Source organism: Daphnia carinata, chromosome 8 (genome assembly GCF_022539665.2).
Source record: "Daphnia carinata strain CSIRO-1 chromosome 8, CSIRO_AGI_Dcar_HiC_V3, whole genome shotgun sequence".
Classification (NCBI taxonomy): domain Eukaryota; kingdom Metazoa; phylum Arthropoda; class Branchiopoda; order Diplostraca; family Daphniidae; genus Daphnia; species Daphnia carinata.
Window position 1 is genome coordinate 7,830,719 of NC_081338.1, and position 23,333 is coordinate 7,854,051.

The 23,333-nt window shown below is 40.1% G+C and overlaps 1 protein-coding gene, 3 long non-coding RNA genes and 1 pseudogene across 6 annotated transcripts; 3 read left to right on the forward strand and 2 right to left on the reverse strand.

The window, feature by feature from the left end:
• The first annotated feature begins 105 nt into the window (after window positions 1-105).
• On the forward strand, window positions 106-9,945 carry LOC130700317 (uncharacterized). 3 transcript variants are annotated; one of them, XM_057522355.2, is made up of 21 exons: window positions 106-453; window positions 552-1,131; window positions 1,209-1,801; window positions 5,101-5,236; window positions 5,337-5,683; window positions 5,759-5,922; window positions 6,310-6,460; window positions 6,756-6,916; window positions 6,984-7,101; window positions 7,165-7,364; window positions 7,435-7,495; window positions 7,571-7,651; window positions 7,716-7,784; window positions 7,851-8,024; window positions 8,087-8,197; window positions 8,260-8,345; window positions 8,403-8,663; window positions 8,730-8,881; window positions 8,951-8,992; window positions 9,062-9,246; window positions 9,320-9,945. In XM_057522355.2, the coding sequence occupies exons 1-21, from the start codon at window positions 384-386 to the stop codon at window positions 9,490-9,492; spliced, it is 3,915 nt and encodes a 1,304-aa protein (XP_057378338.1). In that variant the 5' UTR covers window positions 106-383; the 3' UTR covers window positions 9,493-9,945. The 3 variants fall into 3 exon arrangements, with proteins under 3 accessions (XP_057378338.1, XP_057378339.1, XP_057378340.1); XM_057522356.2 differs by having other exon boundaries at window positions 9,074-9,246; XM_057522357.2 differs by having other exon boundaries at window positions 9,077-9,246.
• A 1,623-nt stretch (window positions 9,946-11,568) lies between these two features.
• Window positions 11,569-12,537, forward strand: LOC130700334 (uncharacterized). The gene is made up of 3 exons (XR_009003746.1): window positions 11,569-11,619; window positions 11,748-11,794; window positions 11,854-12,537. It is a non-coding gene; the product is annotated as an uncharacterized LOC130700334 (long non-coding RNA).
• Window positions 12,290-14,257, reverse strand: LOC130700333 (uncharacterized). The gene is made up of 3 exons (XR_009003745.2): window positions 13,934-14,257; window positions 12,532-13,307; window positions 12,290-12,449 (listed from the first exon to the last, which is right to left on the reverse strand). It is a non-coding gene; the product is annotated as an uncharacterized LOC130700333 (long non-coding RNA).
• Window positions 13,902-14,905, forward strand: LOC130700336 (uncharacterized). Its single transcript, XR_009003748.2, has 2 exons — window positions 13,902-14,396; window positions 14,504-14,905. It is a non-coding gene; the product is annotated as an uncharacterized LOC130700336 (long non-coding RNA).
• LOC130700328 (exosome complex component RRP43-like) lies at window positions 14,863-16,916 on the reverse strand (annotated as a pseudogene).
• Window positions 16,917-23,333: the final 6,417 nt, after the last annotated feature.

Sequence of the window (23,333 nt, forward strand, 5' to 3'; positions counted from 1 at the left end):
GAAAGCTGTCTCAGAAGATTAAAAATAAAAAAATGGAATCAAATGGCAAGAGTGCCATCTGTTGGCTAAAGAGAACAAGTTTTTTTATTTCCACGGCCAATCAAGGCCACAACAGGCAGCATGGTGCAGTGGACTCACCACTGTGAGTTTAACGAAATATTGTAGTTACTTATGAACTGCCGTAGGGTAAGGTCGTTCCATTCGTCGTGTTTCAAGTGTTCTTGTTGTGTTGCAGTTTGCCCTGTTTATTTGTTCCTGTGTGTTTAACGATTACAAATGTTTTCGTTCACATCGTCGTTGGTGGTATTCCTTTTCTAGTCAGGATGAATCGGGTTTTAAGTTAACTTGATTTAAACTGACTAAGTTAAATTTGAAAATAACGGATGCCGGATAACGTGTCTGTCAGTGTGGATCAGCCGAACAGAAATCAGCATTCCATCATGGCCACATTTGGTGAGTAGTGACATTTTTGCTTGATCGTTTCCTACAGGTTACAATCGTCCATTCTTTGTTTGTGTCTGATACGATTGTTTTTTTGTGATTACGTACAGATAACCCTTCGTACTTCACCATATCTGGTCAGTCGCCGGTCGCCACAGCCACATCACCTACCGATGTCGTCGAGTCGATTGTAGCCAAACCAAAACGATTCAAGAGTTGGTTCAAACTGCCCAAGAGACCTTTTCGATCTAAGATAGCGTTAAATCAAGCCGAAAATGCCGAAAGAATGCCAGAAAATTCCCCGCTCCCCTGTGCTTCTCCTGAACCCGAAACTCAGAACAATCCCAATGATTTTGCTCACAGTGACGTCGTTTATTATAATTTTTGCCCGACGGCACAAGAAACTGTGGCTTCTGCAGATGTTAACAACGATGACGACGTCTTTAGTGACACATCCACCATCAAAGGGAACGGATCGACACGTACACTCAGTCGACGAAGACATTCTTTGGGTTCATGGTTTCGTTCATCGTTAGCCGCCGTTCGCAAACACAACATGGGTTCGTCAACTGCTTCTGGATTGGAATCTCACGGAACTGCTATCGAACCAGCCGAAAGACCGTCTACTTCGTCAGAACGGGCGCTGTTGGCCCGAAACGTCTCTACATCCGCCAACTGTGTTTCTTCAGCGTTAGTCTATACAATTCCATTGCTTTGAACACGACGACATACAGAGTAAACATTTTTTATTTTGGCAATTCCTGTAGGTCTGCTCGAGATGTTCGCACGCCCGAGAGGGGACGGTCAACCGAAACAAAGCCGGGCAAACGAAGTCGATTACCCGTGGCGGTCAAAAGTCACGTCGAACTTCGAGCACGTGCCCGTTATGCCCGTCAGGAGAAACTGGTGCGTGACAACAAAGCCGTTTCCACGTCCAGAATCCCGCGTGCCGTCCAGTCTCCTCATCACCGACACCAAACGGCTAGTCTCGATCGCCGTTATACAAAGAGCACTGAAGTTTTGGCTTCTAAACCCGACGACGTGACTTCACCAACGGCTCAGAAGCCGATGGCTCCGACGGCGACGGCTACCGAGCAGTTGGAGGCGGAAGACTCGTTCCAGCAAAGAGAAGATTCTTGTTCTACAAGGAGAAAGAGCATTTCTTCGACGACAAGTCGTCAAAGATTTGTCCAGCGAAGTCGGACAATCGAGGATCGCCATCGTTCAAGTTGTTGCGGGAGAATGGCCGCCGCTGCGGCGTCGACATCGTCATCCCGTAGTGAACGACGTCGCGCATCCTTCGACGCCGCCAGTCCTTCGTCTCACGCCCGGCGCCGATGTCAACGATGTCGCGACAAAGGTTCGTATATACATCAATTCCTGTGAGATCTTCGTCATTCCGTGACGACATTGCAGGAATCACGCGGGATTATTGACAGGAACACAAGTTTACGGTCCTGTTTTAAAAATAAAACTCGCCCACGAAGGGGTTTGGACTTTCATATACGCGGGGTAATTCGTTCGTTTCAACGTTTACGTTAACAGATTTTTTTCAATTTTAACTTAACATCTTTCGGGAAAATACTAGTCGACTGCGTTTATTGTTGTTATTATTTGGTCGCGGTCTTGAATCGCAACGATGTCGCGAATGGGTTTGTTAAAAGGTCCCTAACTTCGAGAGCCCCCTATGGAGACTCGACTAACGACTCTGCGTTCATCCCGTCTAAATATAAACGGGAGGGAAACGGAATTGTTAGAAAACAAGAGGGTAGATTCCCGGACTCTCGAAACTGTTGAAACAGTTTATTTCTTTTTATCTTTTTTTAAAAGAAATATTTATGTTGCGCCCTTTTTTTTTACATCATTTGATGGAGTATTCTCGTGTTTTCAATTGACGGCCTCTCAAAAGAGTCCGATTTTTGGGGGGAGAGGAAGAAAGACCTGTTGAGTTGTGTTTGACACTTGCAGACATGGTTCCTCCCACCGGGTTCACTGAATGGCATCCCTTCACCGCTATACCTATCTGAGAGGCCTTTGATCTATATGCGAAAGAAACAGAAAGGATTGGAGACAGGTCAAACTTGCGATATCGATAGACCCCCCACCTACACATTCCGGCGTCCGTCTTTGCTTCGCCTCATTTTTATTTATTTATTTTTTTTTTCGAGGGGAGGAGGGCAGGGCAATGGATTGGCAGTGGAGTACTTTGCTTTGTTCACCGATTTCCTTTTCGTCTTCATGTGGCCGCCATATTGCCAGATGGGGATCTCCCTACACAGTTGTAAAAAAACAAGGAAAGAAAACACTACGGCAAAGAGAAAGAAAGCCGTGGGGAGGAGAAATAATAAATGGACGGACACACAGACAAACGCGCTCCGCACACTTTTACCGAGAAGAAGGAGAAAGAATATTAATGAAGGGAAAACATTAGCTTACAGCCCTAGATGGATACGTCCGCGCCAAAGGTTCACATTCCATCCGGCGATAGACTTGAGAGGTTTTTTTCTTTTTTTAGTTTTGATTTTCCAGCAAGGGATCTGGGAAAAAAAACACGCTTTCAATTGTTACTGAAAAGGATGAGATCATGGGGGGTTGGGGGGGGGGGCACGAATGCGATGACCGATCTAAATATAAAGAAAAAGGTGGGCGTCAATCGGGTCAAACAGAACAAAAAAAAAGTCAAGACAAGGGACTTTTGGACGAGATTCAACAGATCACTTGCGTTGAAATGGAAGCGTCGAACCGCCATCTTCAAGAATAGGGTTGTCTTTGTGTATCGAATGACAACGGGTTGAATATTGTGTTTGCATTCGCAACCATTTGTTCTTACCACCATTTGCCTCCTCAACCGCAACAGCGTCCCCCCCCTCCCGCCCTAGTCTGACTGCGACATTTTGGCTCGACATTACGATCCCGCAGTTGACAGATCGGTTCGTGACGTCCGGATCGAGAGTATCACTTCTACTTTTTGTTTTGGCCAACACAAAAGCAGAAAAAAATGTGGACGAATGATTCTAATCCAAACGGTATTTCCACTTTTCCTTTTTAGATTCAATATTTTTTTTCTTTTTTTTTTTTAACGTTCCCTTAACTTTTTTTTATTGCTTAATGATTACGTTAAGTGTCGGGGCAGTAACTGGGCGTGGCACATCCAACGTCGTCGTTTCTCCCTCTCTTTTTCGTTTATACGTGTGCAATATATTTTTTATTGTTTTGTTTTTCTTTTCGCTCTTGATCCGCATTCCATCCGCTATTTTGCACGACACCAAACGCTACGGTTTACGACGTCTGCGTTACCGTCTATTTTTAAAAAGATGAATCGGAGTTTCCCTAGAACGTAAACACATTTCGTGAACAAAAACGGATCAAGACGGGGCAGTACAGACATCTGTTTTTCGATGTTGACCAATCTCTCCTTGTCCCCCGAGTTTGCTGCCCTACTTGATTCGTTTCGTTTGTCCAAAGCCTCTAAATAAGCGCAGCTTGTGTGGACGGCGTTAGACAAAAGGAGCGGAAGTCGTAGGCGAAGATGCTGCGTCTTCTCCCTCCTACGCTTTTTTTTCTCCCCATGATATCCGACACCACGTTCGCCCTTCTTTACTCGCCCGTCTCCCCCTCATTTCTCCTGCCGTCAACTTAGATTTTTATCTCCAAAGACAAAAAAAAAATTGTAAATGAAAAGCAGGCGTAGACTTGACACGATTGCTATCGATAAATGAGATGGACCTTTCCAGATTGGTTTAAACTTGAAAGAGTTTGCTTCGCGTTTTTGACAGCTTACCAATTGCAATGTCAACTGAATAACATTTTAAGATCTTACCCCACGATTTTAAATCAACTAGGATTGACAATAGAAAATTTTATTTCTATGAACTTGGAATTAATTTGATCTCGTAGAAAGGCTTATCGGATTTTTGTTGAAGGATATTCCCCCCCCCCCCCCACAGTTAACCGTTTGGAAGTGACAATCCTTTTGCTCCCATTCTTCAGCAATTTTCGTTTTTCTTGATATTTCTCAAGAAAAGGCCAGAAGTAAAACCAACATGCTCAGACATCGAAAAAAGATGTCAAGGAACTGGATTCGAATTTCACGCCATCCGGTCCTCATCCAGAAGGTTAGCCTGGCTCTTGCCAGAGGCATGTGAAGAAGTGTAGCAGATTCTCAAGAGGCAAGCTGTCGGAAAAAAAATCCGTGAACCTTTTTTTTTTAAGCCATACCAGATCATCATTGGCTGTGTTTATGCTTTTGGGAAATGGCGGTACTGGCCGAAATACGTAAATTTCTGCCATATGCTGAATCCCGGTTTGTATGGTTCTGGTTTTGAACGAGATCGTGTAGTACATGTACATATTACGTCAAAAGAGGCTTGACGTGTTCGAAACAGACGAGACCAACTTGGACGAGACTAGTATGAACATCCGGCCTATCGTCGCGTGATGGATGCCTTGCTCCTTATGTTCGAGGGGCAAAAATAACAGGTTCAACCATGCGTTCCTCTTCCTCTCGAAACCAATCCGACTGAGAAAAACAGATGATTGACTTGGCCTTTTTTTCTACCGGAGACGACTCATTTGAGGCTTGACGTGATCTCGGCGAAAATTGGGAAATTCTATTCATTTTGAATTTTTTTTTGTGTTTCGTTCTGTCCATCAAAATAGCCGAACCAATCACAGCCGAAAAAGTTGATGTCGTCATCATCTTCAGCAAGAATTGCGTCGTGGCCTTCCAGTGGGTCTCATACTTAACTGGAATTCTCAGTAAAATTTTCAGCTGCAGCGATCGATCAGCTACACGGTAAATATGAATTTTCATTCATTGATTTCATGCAATCCCATGTCGTTGTTAACAACGCACATGAAGCATATCAATAAATGAACTAAAATGTTATTTTTAGGGTAACTACGCGCGATGTGGAAAGCCTAGTGGATAGCAGATCCATTTCGCCAAGAGAGCGGCGCCCCCGGCCAGTCAATCCGAATTCAGCTAAATGGCAGAATAACGAATATCAAAACGTGATGGCAGAAGAACATTCGGATGCAGAAAGAAATGCTCGTCAACACGCCCTACGTAGAACGGTGACCAACGCTTCCTTACAGATAGTTCTGTTATCAAAGGCACTGCTCAATCATGTCGAATTACACGCCAACGATCCATTGGGCACCATTTTGCGCTATGAACGGGTTCTCGGGCTATTTCTCGGGGTCGATGAAAACAAAGATATAATGCCACTACATCGAACAGGTAACTTATTTCATAATGGAACACTTTAGAGCCAGATGTTCTCATCGATTTTTTTTGTTTTTAAATCTCCGTCAGCTCTGTGTTCGTTTGATTTCTGGCCAAAAATCACCATGATGGATCAAGATATGAAATCTGTTACCGAGTTTGGAAAGAGGGCGCAAGAAATTCTCGGCCGTTCTCAGCCAGTTGACCTCGTAGAACGGGCCCGTTTCAAAATCACACCCAAAAAACTGCGACCGGTAATCCATTTCATATTACATACGGTGTAATCAATTCGAAAGATCGAGATTTAAATCTCAACGGTCAAAACGGGACCGTTAAATGAGCTTTTGAAATGAACTACGCCAACTACTCGAGGGTAAAAACTGTTCCCGAGATCCTCTATTCATGGCTGTAATACGAATCTCTCGGGCCGTTTCACCCTCCTTTCTATCATACCCATCCTCTCGGTTGCTCGTTTGGAAATTTTCCCCCATTGATCGCATGTGGGAAATTGTAACACGAGACTTCGTACTCGAAAACATTTTTTTTTTTTCATTTGCTATTTGTTTTGTTATGCAGTTCGTAAGTGTGTCAACGATGATCCCTTCCTTTTAAATAAATTCCTTGTTCCTTTTTATCTTCAGGGTGAAGAACGGGTAACGTTAATTCTGCTGGAAACCACAGAAAATATACATATTCTGTCCTCCATTTATGTGGGCATTGATTCGAAAAAATCGATCCGCATCGACCAATCTTCGTGGATCAATCCATATGTGGTTAAGTTCAACATGCCTAGTAAGTTTTAAGCCATTTCTATTTTCCTTCAAGTTGTTGACATTTTTGTTTCCAGCAATATGGTCTCTTTTTTTAAACGGGCTATGTGTTACTGTGACCCTCGTCTTCCTCGGCTCTGTTTACGCTCCGTTCTATTGTCTGCTGTTTGGGGAACTTATCACTTTTTTTGTTGTTGGATTTGAAAGTGCAGATAATTTTTTTTACTGATATGTTTCATTTTCTGTTTCTTTATCTGCAGTTAAGAAAAAAAAATTCCGTTATCTTATTCTCTTTAATTTATTTTTTTTAAACCAAGGAACGTTTCTCGAGCGCGGAATCATAGTCAAAGTCGAGTTAAAAGTCGGAAATGTTTCATGGGGTGTTCGTGACCTGAAGTGCCAAAGCAAATTGGGTGAAATAGCGGTATTGCTTTCCAAACACCAGCTGATGGAATCTCCCACTGACATTATGTGTCAGGTAAACTATTTTTAAATTTAAAGAAAGTTGATAGTATGAAATTTAACATATATTTTTTTTTCTCCAGGCCTTAAACATCAGCCCAGTTGATAATGAAGAGCTGGACAGAGTATTGTCTAATAGCCTAGACAAAGCCAAGGTGGTTACTACGCCTTTTGCTCTAAACCAACCGGATGACGAACACAGTAAGGCAAATTATTCATTTTCATATTTTTTACTGGATTTGAATACATGTATTTCTTTTGAAGGAGAAGAAGAATATCCCACTCTGCTCCACTTCGCGGCACGTTACGGTCTGAAAAATTTGACGTGGGAATTGCTGGAGTGTCTTGGTTCCATACAGGCTTTATATGTCCGTAATCGTGACGGTTGCACTGCTCTTCAATTGGCGGAAATGAACGGTCACGAAGCCATCGTCAATTGCTTGAACAGCTTCCTCGAAGCAGTGGTGGGTTTAACTTTAAGGCGAATAGTTCACAATTTTCCTGGCTCAAATCACATGATAATGATTCGTGTAGGAAGCGGATAAAGCAGATTCCGATAAGAAAGACAGCAGATCGGACTATGTGCCAATGGATCGTAAGTTCTTGACTATTGAAAATACAGCTTGGGCATTTACATAAACTCCTTGGTTTATTGCAAATATCATTTCAGATTCCAGGAAAATCGACGAAAGTGAAATCGGTGACTACGATTGTTTGCCCAAACCAAAACCTGTCCGCCCTTCTGTTCCTGGTATACCTATATTTGAGATTTGTGGAGGGAAAAAAAATCAATTAATCTTAAATTCTACTTGCAGATCACGCAGAAGAAGATTCTTTAGAACACGAAAATGATCTCGAGAACGAATATGTAGTCGTTTTGTCGAGTAAAGCTCTGTTTTTTTTTCAAAAAAAAATATGGAATTATCTGTAATTGTTTCGGTTTTCAACAGATGCCTCAATGCACAGAATCCATGAAGGGCCAGAGATAGAACGAAGTGCTGTTGAGGAACGTGTAAATTTAGCGACGTCTGGAACAGTGTCAAGTTTGAAGCAAATTAAGATGAAAGAGGAACAACGACAAATACTGCCTCTAGAAGACAGTAGTGCCAGCGATACGCTACAAGGTAGTACAAAGTTGTGATCTAATTTTGAACGAAGTTTCCAATGTTGATGTTGTGCGTTCCAGCCGAAGAAGCGTCTTGCAGTGCCGTGAAATCAACTACTTGCCAGCCGCCTGCATTCGCCGCAGAACTTACTGCCGCAGTTGCGGCATCTCGTGCATCAAGTCCATTGTCCAGTAATTAGTTTTTTTTATCGTTGCATCCGTTGATTTAATCAAAAATGTATATCTGTTTTTAGATTGGTCATCGTCAGATCGTTCGAGTGTAACAAGCCAAGTGAGTCGCGATAGCGGCACTCACTTTGAATCTTCCGAAGAAAAAAAAGTATTCAGAAAATTGTTATTGGTTGAATACAATGAGTCTATCTAATTTTTATTACAGGTGCCGCCTAACATGCATTGTGACTATGACGTACTTCCATCAACAAAGTTACTAATGCCACACCTTGTAATGCCAAACTACGTTGTTCCGCCTCCGCCGAGGCCAGTGAACGGGAAAAACTTGGAAAATAGAGAAAATGAGCTTGATGTTCCTAGTCATACCCCACTGAAGAGGTGTTCGTCTCCCATACCGCCACCACGTCCTCCTATGGAGTTTCGAAATCCATTTGAAACTATTGAACTTAACCCACGAACCAATCAGGTATTTAGACAATCTTTTAAATCTGTGCAAATTATTTAACAAAACAAAAAAAAAACGCAACACTAGGCCGTGTTAGGAGAAGATCTTGGTTTAATAATACCGAACGAAGAACCCGAGTTCATGGAACAACCTCCTATATTGTTACCTACGCATTTAAAAAATAAAGGCGCTAGTCAGGCTAATGAAGAAGAATCCGTTTACATGGAGATGACCCCAAGGTACAGCTACACAACAAACGACAGCTGAGGTTAATTGTTTAAACTTAACTTTATCAAATTTCGTCATAGATCTGCCAGAAAGTGCATATTAGATGACATTAACGCTGACGGGTATGCACTCTGTTTTATTTTTCTGTTAAGCTAAAAATGGTGAAATAGTCAAACAATATTACTCTGCAGTTCTTTTCTTAGCAGTACTGTTACAGAGGAAGACAACTACATCACACCAGCGGAATTGAACATGCCTGCAAGTTATTTGGCTAGTACTGCCCCTCGCAGCAGAGGACATGGTATTGTGCAGCAAGTAACGTTTCAAGCAACAAAAAGTATTTCACACTCTGACAATCAGCTTCTGGCAAGCAATCGTACGTACATTAGCTTATTTTACACAGAATGTGGCCCGTTACTGAACGTGTCTTAATTCAAACCATATATCAGACACCACATTATCAGATTGGTACTCGGACCCGTTTTTGGCTCTACCGTTACCTACGCCAATATCTGCACTGCAGCGTCGTGACGCAAAAAGGATTCCCCAAGTTCCACCTCGATCAACGAAACCGACTCCTAGTCCGCGTTGCAGTCCAAAATCCAACAGACGCCAGATCTAAACAATGTACATTTATGTTGAAAAGCTGATCCGTTTTCCGTTTAACGAGAATCTTCATGGGGACAACTAACTGTTTTTTCTCCTCAATTTCCGTTCGTCATGTTTGATTGATTTTCTTTTGGTTGCCACGTTTTAGTTATCCAACAGCGTGCACCGAAATTGTTATGTATCTAGTCTTATGTATCGCAGTGGATGCAGCAAAATTTTTAAAGTTGGCTATTTAAAAAATGGTAGTTTATCTCATTTTCATAATCCGTCTGATTTGGATTATGGCGCAATAGTTGGGAAGAAGTCAACTAATGTTGCTGCGTATCGTTTCGTGAGAAACTTACGCAAACTCTCATTGTTTGTCTATATTTATCAAAGTTCAGTTTCTTCAGTATGATGGCTGTCATTTGCTCTATTCAATACATCGAAGAGTACGTATCGTACCATTCTTTTCGAGAGAGGCAAAGTGTATATTGTTACGACTCAGTCCCATTAATTGTCTTTATTATTTAGAACATAAGTCTTTAAACAGATATTTCTAGATTACATTAAGTTAGAAACAAAAGGCGAGTATAATCGGACGTCTTTACCAACGTACTAATCTATTACCCTTGGTGTTCTGTACCACGAACAGGTACAACCAAGTAACAATACCCAGATCGTCTGTACCAACGACATAAATACCCGGACGATCTGTACACTAACATAACACTACATGTTTCACCAGACCGTTCGTACCAACCATATAAATACCCGGACGGTCGGTACGATAACGTAATACAATACAATAACTAATAACAGAAATACCGTCTTAACCTTTAAGATTGAGGGCTTCTTCGGTACACCTATCCTTTCACTACACAGCAAATGAACTAGCTCATTCCACTCTTCGACTCGATAAAACGTCCCTCTGTTTACGCAGTTACGAAAGCTATACATTTGAATCGTTGACTTTTCGACGATTCCGTAACAATATTATGAAGCCTTTTCAGATTTATTTTCCCGATAGAGATGCCATCAAAACCATTCCCTTGTTCCCATAGCCAACAGGATTTTTTTTTTTCGGCAGTTTTTTTCAGTACGATAGATGGCGTTCTTGGGTCAAACAATTAGAAAAGGCCGCGAACTTACGTCTTACTGGCTACCTTGTTTTCTTTTTTTTTTAGAAATGTCTGATCTTATAAAAAATGGGAAGTCAAGTTTAGGCATTCGCGATGATTTCACGTCTAAAACACAGCTGTTCATTCATAAACGTAATTTTATCAACAACTAACTTCAGCTGACCAACCGTTTTTTACGTTTCTTTCCAAAAACAGTCAGTCCAACGAAAAAACAACCATCATATTCGTGATCCTTGTTAAATTTTGAATCTAATTCATTTATCGAGATCTAATGATTTCATTTTTTAAAAACGTCGGGTTTATTTTGTCGGGCTTAAAATTGCTATCCATGATATTTCAAAAATAATATCATTACGTCTCGGTAACTATACATGATTTGGATTCAAAAGTCAACAAGGATCACGTAAATGAACTTTGTTTTTATGCAGAGTTTATAGTTTTTGAGTGATATAAAATCTAAAAATAGGTTCGGTAGAAATTTTAAGCCTGACAAAATTAGCCCGACTTTTCTTTATAAAAAATAATATCATTAACTAGATAACTATATTTGATTTAGATTCAAGATTTAACAGGGATCACGAAAAAGAACTTTGTTTTTACATAGGATTTATGGTTTTTTGGTAATATTAAATATAAAAATTGGTGCCATAGAAATTTTATAAGGCAAGTTTTTAGTGCCATTATCCGCCCCTTATAGCCCGGCACCTCAACCTCGAAGGGACAGAGTCTTTTGGGCGAGTTACAAAAAGGACTCCAGGGTTTACGACTTTTGGTTGCAGGTTTCCGACACTTGGCATTTGGTACCCGACGAAAGGACATCTGTCTACCGACTTTCGGACTAGTGGTTCCCGACGTTTGGGCGCAACAATAAATTGTTGCTGAACCCAACGAGTGGTACACTTGCCGACAAGAGGACTCCCGTGCCATCGATATTAGGACTTTTTTTTTTTTACTTGATGATTGGGACTGCAAACGTCAGACAGACTCCCGATCTAGCGACAAATGGACTTTCAAAACAGGTAGACAATCTTTTTTTTCTTCTTTTACCTATACCATTGCCAAGTAGGTAGGGTATTTAATTAATGTAATTACTATAAGATGTTTTTCTATGTGTGTCAACTTATGAATTTTAATATTTGTATTATAGAAAAAAGTATGAATAAAACTATAAGAGTTTACGTGCTGATGCCAGAGGTAAACCTATCAAGTTTTTATTTATTTTAAATTTACTAATCCTTTTTAGTTTATTCAAGGCATTTAAGATATGGTGTAGCAATAGAAACCATTCCTTATAATGTTATTGCAAACGTCATCCAAGACATTGTATGGTATGGATATGACCATTCTGTGTCTGTGATAAAGAAACGTGGAAATGGAGTGGTACTATACTAACATAATCTTATTAATCCTTTTTTTCTATAATAGAAATCTTAAAATTCATAAACCAATAAATCTCTGAAAGCAGGTTGTGATATATATTAAAAACAATGGACAAGTACAACTAGAGTAAATTGTAAATTAAGGATTTCCTAATCAGGTACACATCCGTGCTATACCAATTCATTTGTAACAGAAAACCCAGAAAAATATATTTAACATGTAACAACAAACTGTATTTGCATGCCCTCTTTGTCTTTGAATTTTTCGTAAAATCAGGATGATTACCGTAGATAAAAAACACTACGTAAATTTAAAAATAAAAGATTTCACTTACATTCGTAATGACGCACGTAACTGTAAAAGGACTCTCGACACCAAAATATATATCTTCAGACCCGACAAGCACAGCTTGTGGTTCAACAATTCGTAATTCGACAGACTGGGTGGATGCGGATTTCCTAGTCGTGATCTGTAAGTAGAAGAATCAGTTTAGGAAAGCAGAAGCGGCCGTTATACTTTTCAGTTTAAGAGTAAAATAAAGCTGTTCCAACCTGAAATCATAGATACCCTCGTCGTCTTTTCTTATGTATTTTATAAGCAACGTCCAAATGTTTTCGGTATTGTCCGCTGAAGTAACACGAATCCTTTCGTCCCTTGAATATACTTTAGAGTCCGCACTACAAAATATACTAATATCGCCGACGTACCCAAGATACCTACAAAGTAATAGGGATGTACCTACCTTTCAGAATTGGGATGTTTCTGACATAATAACCAGACGAACAAGTAAAGTTGTTAAATGCTTGCAACAAACAGAGGAAAAAAAACAGTTTTATTGCAATGTAAATCATTCGTTGAAGTAACTCGTAACATATTCTATTCTAATTTATGCAGCTAGTTCGCTGTGGTGGTCTGGCAACTGAAACCAAATACAAATTACTAGAAAAGGGTTTTATTTATTAGCAACTTTATTTCCCATCTACCACTGTAGGGAAAAACTTTACGTGTAACGCATTTTTTTTTGTTTTAGGAGTTTTTTTTTAGTTGGTTACGCTTAGCTGCTTTTCGGTTGCTAAAACTGAAATATTATTTTCGTCATGTTATGTTATATTCTGTTTGTGCCAGTTGACATCTGCATACGCAAGATATTATATAGGACGCCTAATATTTAAACAATCATCTTTTTTGCCTTTGGGTTCATCAGTGAAACTTACGCCATGATCCTCTCTGAGCTCCATATGACAATGAAGAAAAGCTGCATCTCCTGTTTGGGCGGCGATGACAGTGTTAATCTTTGGTTCTGTTTCGTTTGAATCCCATCGCCGTCCTGGAATGTCAATTGGGTTTTCATTATAGCCTACTCTAGAATTAAGCAATCACAAATACAACGAGACATTTGATAATAAGAATTTGATACAACGAAGGTCTAAGGCTGGCATTTTTTAGTTCTCTAAATGAGTTTCGTGGAACAGCTATATGTAACCCAAATTTTTGTTGAAGAATATAGTTTTAGAACAGAGAACATTTCGTCAACAGTCTACATGACACAAAGTAGCCAATACCCACAGACACATGAAGAATGCTCCTATTTTGTTTTGAAGAGGAGTTCTTATGTTGTGACATTCCTCCCTCCATAACAACATTTTTCAATTAGGCAACTGATCTTTATTCTTTAAATTACAGTTTATAATAACAAATATCTAAATAAAATAATAAGCTGGAAAATGCCGTAAATGCTAGCTGGTGGCAAAGGAAAAATATTTAACTTTTTTCTCTCGTCCCGGCCGTTGTCACAACGTAATATAACAGAACATAAATATCACTTTAAAAATAATTTTTACAGGCAAATAGATCAAGATCTGCTCTGCATTTGGGTGTGTAGTAATTGCATTAATTAAATACCCTACCTACTTGGCAATGGTATAGGTAAAAGAAAAAAAAATGATTGTGTACCTGTTTGAAAGTCCATTTGTCGCTAGATCGGGAGTCCGTTTGTCGTTTACATGCGAGTCCGTTTGACGTTTGCAGTCCCAATCATCAAGTAAAAAAAAAAAAAAAAAAGTCCTAATGTCGATGGCACGGGAGTCCTCTTGTCGGAAAGTATAGCGCTCGGTGGGTTCAGCAACAATTTACTGATGCGCCCAAACGTCGGGGACCAGTAGTCCAAACGTCGGTGGGCAGATGTCCTAACGTCGGGTACCAGATGTCCAAGTGTCGGAAACCTGCAACCAAAAGTCGGAAACCCTGGAGTCCTTTTTGTAACTCGCCCAAAAGAGTACATGCCTTTTGACACAACCCTTTATCACTTTAAATTGAAATATTGTCGTAAGTGAAAAAAGTAGCGTGATTGTGAGACTTTATTTGAAACAAGATCGCACGATTCGATTGGAAATGAAAAAATTTAAGATGTTTGCAGGTATTTATTTAATTATAATGTATTGTATCGCAGGTGCAAAAGGAAGATACAATCGACAGTAAGTCTTGAAGATTAATCAGAATTTAATCCACTGTCTATTCCTCAAGAAAAATAGGTTTGAGGTTTGAGGTGACATAGATATAAATTATGATATCACACGACTGTAAACCACGGAAATCCCCGCCATGCTAAAATATTGACTTTGGAGAAACAGGCCTTATTAGAATATTTTTGTTAAAATTTTTCATAATTTGTTTATAATTTTCTTTGACTTTTTTTTTTACCAATTTACCGTTTGTGTTACAAAACTAGCAACGACACACAAGTGCACCGTCTACCAACTTTCAGAATTCTATGTTGGCTACTAACATGAGCACACGAAATAAATTGCTTTGCCAATACAATTATGGTTTTGGTAGATAGCCTACCTTAACATTGTTTCCAATCTTATGTATTGTTGGTCCGTTTTAAGACGAGATGGAGATGCAATAAAATAATCTCCTTTTAAATTTTAGTTGTTTACCTTTAAAATACTTTAGTGTATACTTGTTTAATTCTTTACAAAAAATTGTGGGACAAGGAATTTTTGTTGGAATAGAGTATAGTTTATCTCACTAACGAAGTAGTAGGTAGGGTCACATGGCAGCAGAAATTCCGATCTTGTGATGGAATGCCTTCAAGTGCACCTGCTTCACATGCCAATTCTGGGTTGGTTGAACTTGGTTTGTAATTTCATTTTCAGTATTCAAGTTTTAACACTTAAAGAGTTACAGGGAAATAACCCACCTACTCGACATGTCACTAGCCTGCCCTTTGTCCTTAGCAAAATTCTTCATTCCTAGGACGACCCGTTCCCGACGTGGCAACGCCACACGGGAGGCACCCTAAAAAAAAAAAAAAAAATTCTTCATTCATTTAATCTAGGATTGGTACAGATAATTATACAGTCAAACAAATGGTCAAGTTTTACCTACCTGGCCTGCTAGTTCAATAAAAATCTGTTGCCATCTAAAGCTGAAAGTAACTATAAGCGCCAGAATGTTTAGATATAAAAGTTGCGGATAATAAAGCAGTTTTAAGAAAAATTATTACCGACAGGTACATAATTACACTAATTCTATGGATCAACATTAGCTATTTTTAATCTTTGGAGATTAATTGCATGCCGTTATTTCCTTACCAAGTATAAGTTTTGGTTTTAAATGTGACTAGGAAACCGCTGAGCTTAATTTGGAGATTAGTAATAATTTTTTCTAGGCACAAGATTTAAACCTAAGATATGGGGCTGCGAATTTCTTTACATAATGGCAACTGATGCTCGAAAGTTTATTTCCCAGAAATAGAGGCGATGAAAAAAAATTTCATCGTTCTGCAAATGATGACGAGCAAACCTCTTCAATTAATCTTACAGTTTCCTTGGCTTTTAATTCTGATTGCTGAATCAATTTTTTTACCTGTTTCCCATCAAGAGTGCAGCCCCCTATAAAAAGAATTGAAGTTTATGCCAAGATGAACTAGTTTAGTTTTCAATTTATACCTGGTTTGTACATGTGTGTTACGAGGGTGCCTTCCATGGTGATGGACGTTAAGCCTGCAGCTAATTGTTCTTCCTCCGATGCTGGATCGCCAATTAAAATGCCACTAATTAAAATAGAATGGAATTATGCTATTGTTTGTTTGGGTTTCCATATGTACGCCAATGTAAATACTTTTCAAACAGGGAAAATGTTGAAGTGACTGGCTGTTTAATGCCCTCAATCGGCCTTTTCTGGTCTGGGTCACAAATTAACTTATCCAATTCTTCATCATAAATGACAATTGGAAGGGTCACTTTAAAGCATAAGAGTTAGTTATGCATAATTAAAAACAATTATAAATAGAGTGGTTAAAAATCACCATTCTTCAAAGCAGTTATCAACGCTATTACACAAGCATCTAATAACTGCCATCCAGATTAATGCAGACTAGGTCACAATGAAGAACCCAAGCCCATTTAGCACTGTGTATGCACAAGTTGTGCAGATCAAGGATGATATTATTAGCCACTAACTCAGCTATAAACTGAGTGGCTGATTGAGCTGCTTTTCCAGGCGGACCTGATTTGATCTTAGATGAGCATAGTGGAGGTAGTGTCACATTAGGGATAATAAAGCCTTTTGCAGGTTCATCCATTGCCGGAGCTGCAATTTCCTGAACATAAATTTTAATTTACTTTTTTTTTTGCATTTTACAATCATATTGACTTCATTATTTACAGCTTTGATGCCACATATAACTGTGGTATTTCCACATTTGACAATGGCTGAGCCATCAGCTGTTCCACTTGAACTAGCATTTACGGTCACTTTCCTAAATTCGAGTAGACTTCGTCCATCTGGGCGCGATTTGCGATCGAGAAAAGTCTTGTAGAATTCAAGCGGCTGCTATGTTCTTTGCAAGAAGGAACGATGAAGTTCGGTACCAACAACAAAGATAAAACTTAACTTACTTGTGGTCAGTCGCCATGTTCGATAAGTCTCCAGAAAAGATAACTCCACACAACAGCGAAACAAAATGATGGCTTGATACGGATCACTGACATGAGTGAAACAAGTAAGTAATGAAGAATAATAACAATTTAACATGTGTTTCACTGAGTAAAATCGGCTGCTAATCTTGCATAGAGATCGGCCCCGAGCCAATCGGAGCGCTCTTTTGCCAATCGGGGTTCACATTTCGGGGCATCACGGCACAGCCACCACCATTTAAAATGGCGTCGGGGCATTCGGGGCAACATTCGATTTTTGCCTCCTCCAGTCCTGGTTGACAAAGGGGTCCACTGATTGTGTCCCGCAAGGCTTTTGTTCGGGGCACAAAAGATATTATTCTACAATCCCTAACTTAAACTGCCACAAAACCCATTCTAAGTAATACTGGTCGTCCTTATTTTGGTATGATAGCTAAAGCCACATAACGGTATTAGCCGAGACAATGCCAGGAAAAAATTTTCATTGACTGCTATACTTCGTGTGAATTTTATAAATTCGGTGCATCTTTAGAATTATGTAACCGATTGATGTATTGAACTCTTGAATTACCTTTCCGGCAACGAATAAACTACACTGTTGAAAAACCTTAGAGGCACTTATCGGGATAAGTAAATAACAACACAAATCAATGTGACGAAAAAATATATATAGCACAAACAGCATAAACCAACAAATAGAATTAACAATTTTCAAATTCACAATTGTTCACTCACACACATACACAAATGCTTAACAATAGCGAGCGGTCCAAGGCAAGTTAGCAACCAAAAAACGAATCAAATAAGAGTAAAACCAATTCCCTTTCTTTGCTGTTTGGCCATTTGAAAGCATTGAATAAAGAAATCTTGTAGAAAATACAGTGTTGTAAGTCTGACAAACTCACTGACTCGCTGATAGTCGTAGTGGGGATTGAATTCATCGTCACGTCGAGGTTCCATGGGCGCCGGAGTGCTCAACTGAGTAGGTCTTACCAGAATCACCGTTGGATCGGTTTCGTGAGCCCAACAGTCGACTTCGTCCAAGTCAAGGACCACTTGGACTTGTCTGACTTCAACATTCAGAACGCAAAAATTCTGAGTTGAAACGAGTAAAATCACGCGTGCCAATTGCAGAGCATCATTAACACGAGATCTCATGGCCTCCAAACAGCAACAAATCCGACTTGCTTTAGTCTGATGTCCGATCAGTGGTGGCATCTCGTCACTTAATTTTCACAATATTTTTACTGGTCCAGAACATATGAGACGAGCTGATTGGTTCCCAATAACTGAGGTCGTCTTGCTTGAAATGGTTCATTCCATTGGGTTGCGCCCAACAAACCTTGGCCGGTTTCTGCGACGAGACCGGCAGCTCCCGAAATTGGTTTGGCTATTACACCTACAATTCCTGTGGTTAAACCCACGGCCTGACCACGAGGGCTATCCGTTTCGTCCTCAATCAGAAACTAAATTGGATGATGAGCCAAGCCACCTAAAGCGCCTAGTAAGCTCAATCCCAAAGCGCTAAGGCCCCAACCAATTCCTTGGGCAAAACCTGATAAAAATAATAATAATAATAATAATCAGAATATTTAATACATGAGAGATTGCATAATTAAAAGGCAAAACTTGGGGTTTTTTCTTCGTCCTTCATCGCTTCGTTGCTGGAAATCCAAATCGAAAGATAGGCGATCGGCATTACGAGCCACGCTACTTACCAACTGCGTGACTGATGCTACCGCTCCAGCCGTAACGTGACTCACCAATGAGGCAGAACCATTAAAAATGCCCGCAAGGAAACCTCGTGGGTCACGCCATATGCCCTGGTATGGTAACCGAACGAAATCTTTCAAACCAATTGTAACAGTGCGGGCTAAGGCGGTTGGGGAACCAAGCAATTCCATAGACCCTGCGACCTAGGCAGGTTTGAAGAAGGCATGGCAAACGTAATGCATTGCCAATGTTTGGCCTAGTTTATCCTCGGCGAAATGCCTCGGCAACTCGATCCGGAAATGACACCACTCCCGAAGACTCACTGGTTTTCTAAAAAGAAAACCAGTGAAGTCTAAGAAGAAAACCACTGGTTTTCTAAAAAGAAAACCAGTGAGTCTTGAAACAATCGATCGAAAAAAAGAAAAATAGGATCTAACTGGAAATCGAGCAACGCTGCTCGACCAGAATTAGTCAAAGCGAGTTCCAAAACAAAGAACGCGTTCTCACGAAGGGTACCAATAATTTGGTCAGCGATTTATCTTGCCACATGTGTGTAGCTTGAGCTAAAAGAGTGACCGGTAAATCGAATTCTTGATTCTCTTCTTCTTGAGGTCAATTGCCAGCTTCTGGTACGTTTGACTGCGGCTGATACATTTGGTTGTCAATTTGAATATGTCCGAAGCGGAGAACGATGTGACGCGCAGAAGAACTGTGCCAGTAGTCTATCAAAACATGGTCGGCTGTCAATCGAGATATTTCCCGGCGTTGAAAAGTAGTGTCGTCCCGAAAACAAACAACAATTTCTGGCCAGTAAACAGTCGCATTGCAATCCTTTTCTTCCGAAGCGATGTTGGAAATTCCGATGAACTGATTACTAGCTAACTCATGAAGGTTTCGGAAATTTCGGTCCGCCTTACAAGGTAAACGTGGAATCGGGTGTAGTGGCTCAACTGGAATATTTTCTACCGGTGTCTGAGAAAGTGTTTGCGGGAGTTCAATCCGTCCTCGGACATCCGAAGCGGATATCTCAACGAGGCTGACGGGTTCGACGTAAATTGCCGTTTGATTGGGTATAATTGTTTCAACAATTCTCACCATCACGTCAACATTGGGTGATAGGCTTAGGAATTTGTCGTATGCGTGGCTTGGATGTATTGGATAGCTCCATTTGGGGCTGGTCTCTTCCAAAGCAAGTAGCAATCTCGGAAGATTGGTAGGTGGTGAAACGTCCATATAGCGCAATTGGCCCCATGGCGGGGTATAGAAGGCCGCTTCATTGGGGCCAATCACAGCATGCCAATCAAGTTTGTCGCAATCCGATTCGGGTTGACCGGTAATAGAATCAAAAGCCTGGGCGTATGCCAAAGTCAATTCAGTTTTGTTGATAAGAACCCATAATGGATTAGGATCGACGGCAACAGAAAGATACGTCAGTCCATTTTGCTCCAATCGGGTAATGATGATGGGGCAATTGTTGATCGTTTCGAATTCTCGACATTCGTTAAACAACGGAACAGATACGGAGTAACGTTGTGAGTTGAAATTGTAGCTGTTCGAGTTCCGAGATCCTGAATGGCAAAGTTGGATGGGACAACTCCAGTATGAACAAGCTCGCACTGATAAGAAAAATGGTCTGAGTTTTTTCCTCCACCTTGCCAAAATAGCAATGGAACAGCACAAGAGTCTCCTTTAGGTTCCATGATTGTCTGTTTCCACTGCGATTGATCGAATCCGATTACGCAACCGATTTCAAAACACTTCCTGCGTCATTGTGGATACGGAATGTTGGTTGAACGGATAAAATGCGAATCCCATCGTGCATTTTGGACGTCAACGTCAAAAAGCATGCAGTGCCATCTTCTGTATTCCTTTGAACAGAACAATGACCTTCCACTCTTGGTCGGCACATGAAGTGAAAGTGGTCTTGAACCTGCAAAAGTAGCAGTTGGGAATAGAATGCAGATTCCGTTTGTCCCTCTTTGGTGATGCCAATTTGAAATGTAGCGTCGTTCATAGGCGGAGGCGCCGTTACTGCTCGATTGGGAGGCGTCCAGCAGCCGATTTAATCACTGGCCCGAATTAGCATCAAATCCATGCCAGCGTGGTTGATGAACAATGCCCATGGCTTCAATTCGACCAACAGCGTATGGCAGCATCAGTGTAGGCTAGAGAATGTGACGCGAATATCCGTTTTCGGTTGCGGAATGTCAGTTGAGACAATGTAGTCCCAGTCTTCGGCAAATGGCCATTTCTCAACTGGATGGTAAGTGAAAAGTTGTTCCAGCAAATCGTCAATAAACAGTGACTGTGGACTAGCACTTCCGGTATTCTGCGAAGCCATCGTCCACGATAGTGCAACTCGTGGGGTCGATTCTGGTAGACTAGAACTCAGCTGAAAACTTAGCTGGTGTCCATGATCAACACTGCCCGGGCATTCCAGGACAGACTGACTACCCGGTCCATCGATTTTAGAGAAGACGGACGAGTTCAGTCCGGGAGTTCGCAGGTGCAAGTGCAGCCGTAGTGGTTGTGGTAAATACGAACGCACCATATAGAATAGAGAGAAGAGAAACTGCATAGTGGATATTTTTCAGGTTTTTCCTTCCACAACTCACTTATTTAAATAGATTTACCAATAAGTCCTTTTTCTTTATGTGATACAGTTTTTGATCGCGAGCTCAGGTGTTCATTCGCAAATAAAGGAAAACTTTGTTTTGCCTCATAAAGGAAGCCTCGAAAAACAAGCCTCTGAAATCGATATTATTAATGTGAAAAGATCCGTCTTCAAGCACAAATACTTATACGTAATTCGTTCGGTTAATTCATTACACAAACTGAAGATAAACAGTGTTTTAAAACATCCGTTTTTCAAATATGATATCACGTTTTAATATTTTTATTAACTTCAAAGCATGGTTACGCTAGCTAATGCTTCTACTTTCAACATTTTGACTAAACGAAATCAACTAGAAAACTAAAGATCATTATCTTAAATTCTAAAGCGACGTGTCATTACAAAAAAGAAGTCTCAAAATAATCGTTTTAGCTAGTATTCGCTTGGTAACCAATAACGAAGAAGGTTCGGCGAATGTACGTTCTCCCCTTGTGAAGGGTAAATTGTTGAAGTTATTAGCTGAATCTAATCCAAAGAAATATTAATTACAATTGTCATTCATCTTTCTGGGGTTCGTAAAGTTAATTTCGTTACATTGAGCAGTATCAGGCAAATAAAAGTGTTGAATGATGTAAAGAATTTAATGACATTGAAGCTGACACTTCGCTTATTCTTTTTCCTAAAAGAATTAATATTCGCCATCCCCATTTTGAGTGGATTGCCACTTAAGAGTCACACGTTTATCTTTATTTTTTTACAGTTTTTGTTACAGTTTTCTTTATTCTTTTTAGTTTTATTGGCCACTTATGGCCAATAGTTTAAAGGTGGTGGTGGAGTTGAAATGGGGGAACATCCTAGCAAACCACATTGATTGATTTTTATTTACTTTATAGGTTTACCCTTTATAAATTTGTCTGCTTTGGTTTTCATGTCAACAACAAAAATGCTATCACTTGGGCGTTTTTCCAAAGGGGTTCTGGAAAATTGGGAACAAAAATTTTTAGTATGTTAAGTAGAGAGATGTATCGCTCGTCTTACCCAAGTCGTAGCGCAATCAATAATGAAAACAATAAGTCAACTAAAGAAAAGTTAAATTACATTAACTAGTTTGATATTAATTAAATTTTCCGTAACTGTGGAATAAGCTCCCATTATTCATGTTCAGTTTAAGCGTATTTAATTTCAAAAAGCTTATTGTTATTTATGAGCTGCTGTTTAGTCCCAATATCTTAGGATCGGCTCGGTAGGTGTGTTTTTCTGTCAGAAATGTCATCTGTATAAAGAGTCACTTGTTTTGTGTGGTTACTTATTAATCTATTAACTATCAGCAGAGGTTTGACCTATTTACAGAAGGAACAAAAAAAAATGAGTTATATTGCCATGCTAATGAAGAACGAAGCCAATGCCTTTTCAATCTCTTTTCTTTTTTTTTTTTCTTTTTCATTCTGATGATTATTACTTTGTTTTCTTTTTGTGGTGTTTTTCTCTCTGTGTATGTGTGTGGCTCGTGTTTTTGTACGTTGTGCGTAACTCTGTGCTCAGGCTGGTTATACACGTTTATGGTTGAACGCCATTGTCCGACTCGTTCCACATGCTGACAAGTGAATGGAATTTTTTCAGCCCCAAGGCGACTCTCGCGCTGGTATTCGCCGATTCTTAATATCGTTCGGCCACCTAGCTCGTTTTGTTTAGCGCTTGATTTTTTATTTTTGTTTAGGGGGCCACACCGCTACGTTAATACGTACACACACAACACACACGTACAGAAAAAAACAAAGCGGCCAGAGAGAAGAAACCGACAGATATTGAAAATTCCTTTAACAAATTTCGCTCAACACTTATTATACTTTCGGCTTATATGAACATTTTTTTTTTTGTGTGTTTTCCCATCTCCGCGTTCTAGGTCGGTTTTGGCTTTTGGCTTTGCAGGTGCATTGGCGGTTGAATGCAGTGCCCGTCCGCTGACATCGAATTCCATGTCGTAATCAGCGTGCGTATGTAAATGACGCGACATAATATTTTCTTTACTTTGCATACTCGCCAGTCGCTAATGCCTTTGTGGCAATTTTTACCAGCTAAACTATCTGCCGACATTCGCTCCTCT

Excerpts from the sequence above, each read along its gene's own strand:
- LOC130700317 (XM_057522355.2), top strand. The coding sequence starts at position 384 with ATGCCGGATAACGTGTCTGTCAGTGTGGATCAGCCGAACAGAAATCAG. Across the intron at positions 1,802-5,100 it reads TCAACGATGTCGCGACAAAG|CCGAACCAATCACAGCCGAA; the intron begins GTTCGTATATAC and ends CCATCAAAATAG. Across the intron at positions 5,237-5,336 it reads AGCGATCGATCAGCTACACG|GGTAACTACGCGCGATGTGG; the intron begins GTAAATATGAAT and ends TGTTATTTTTAG.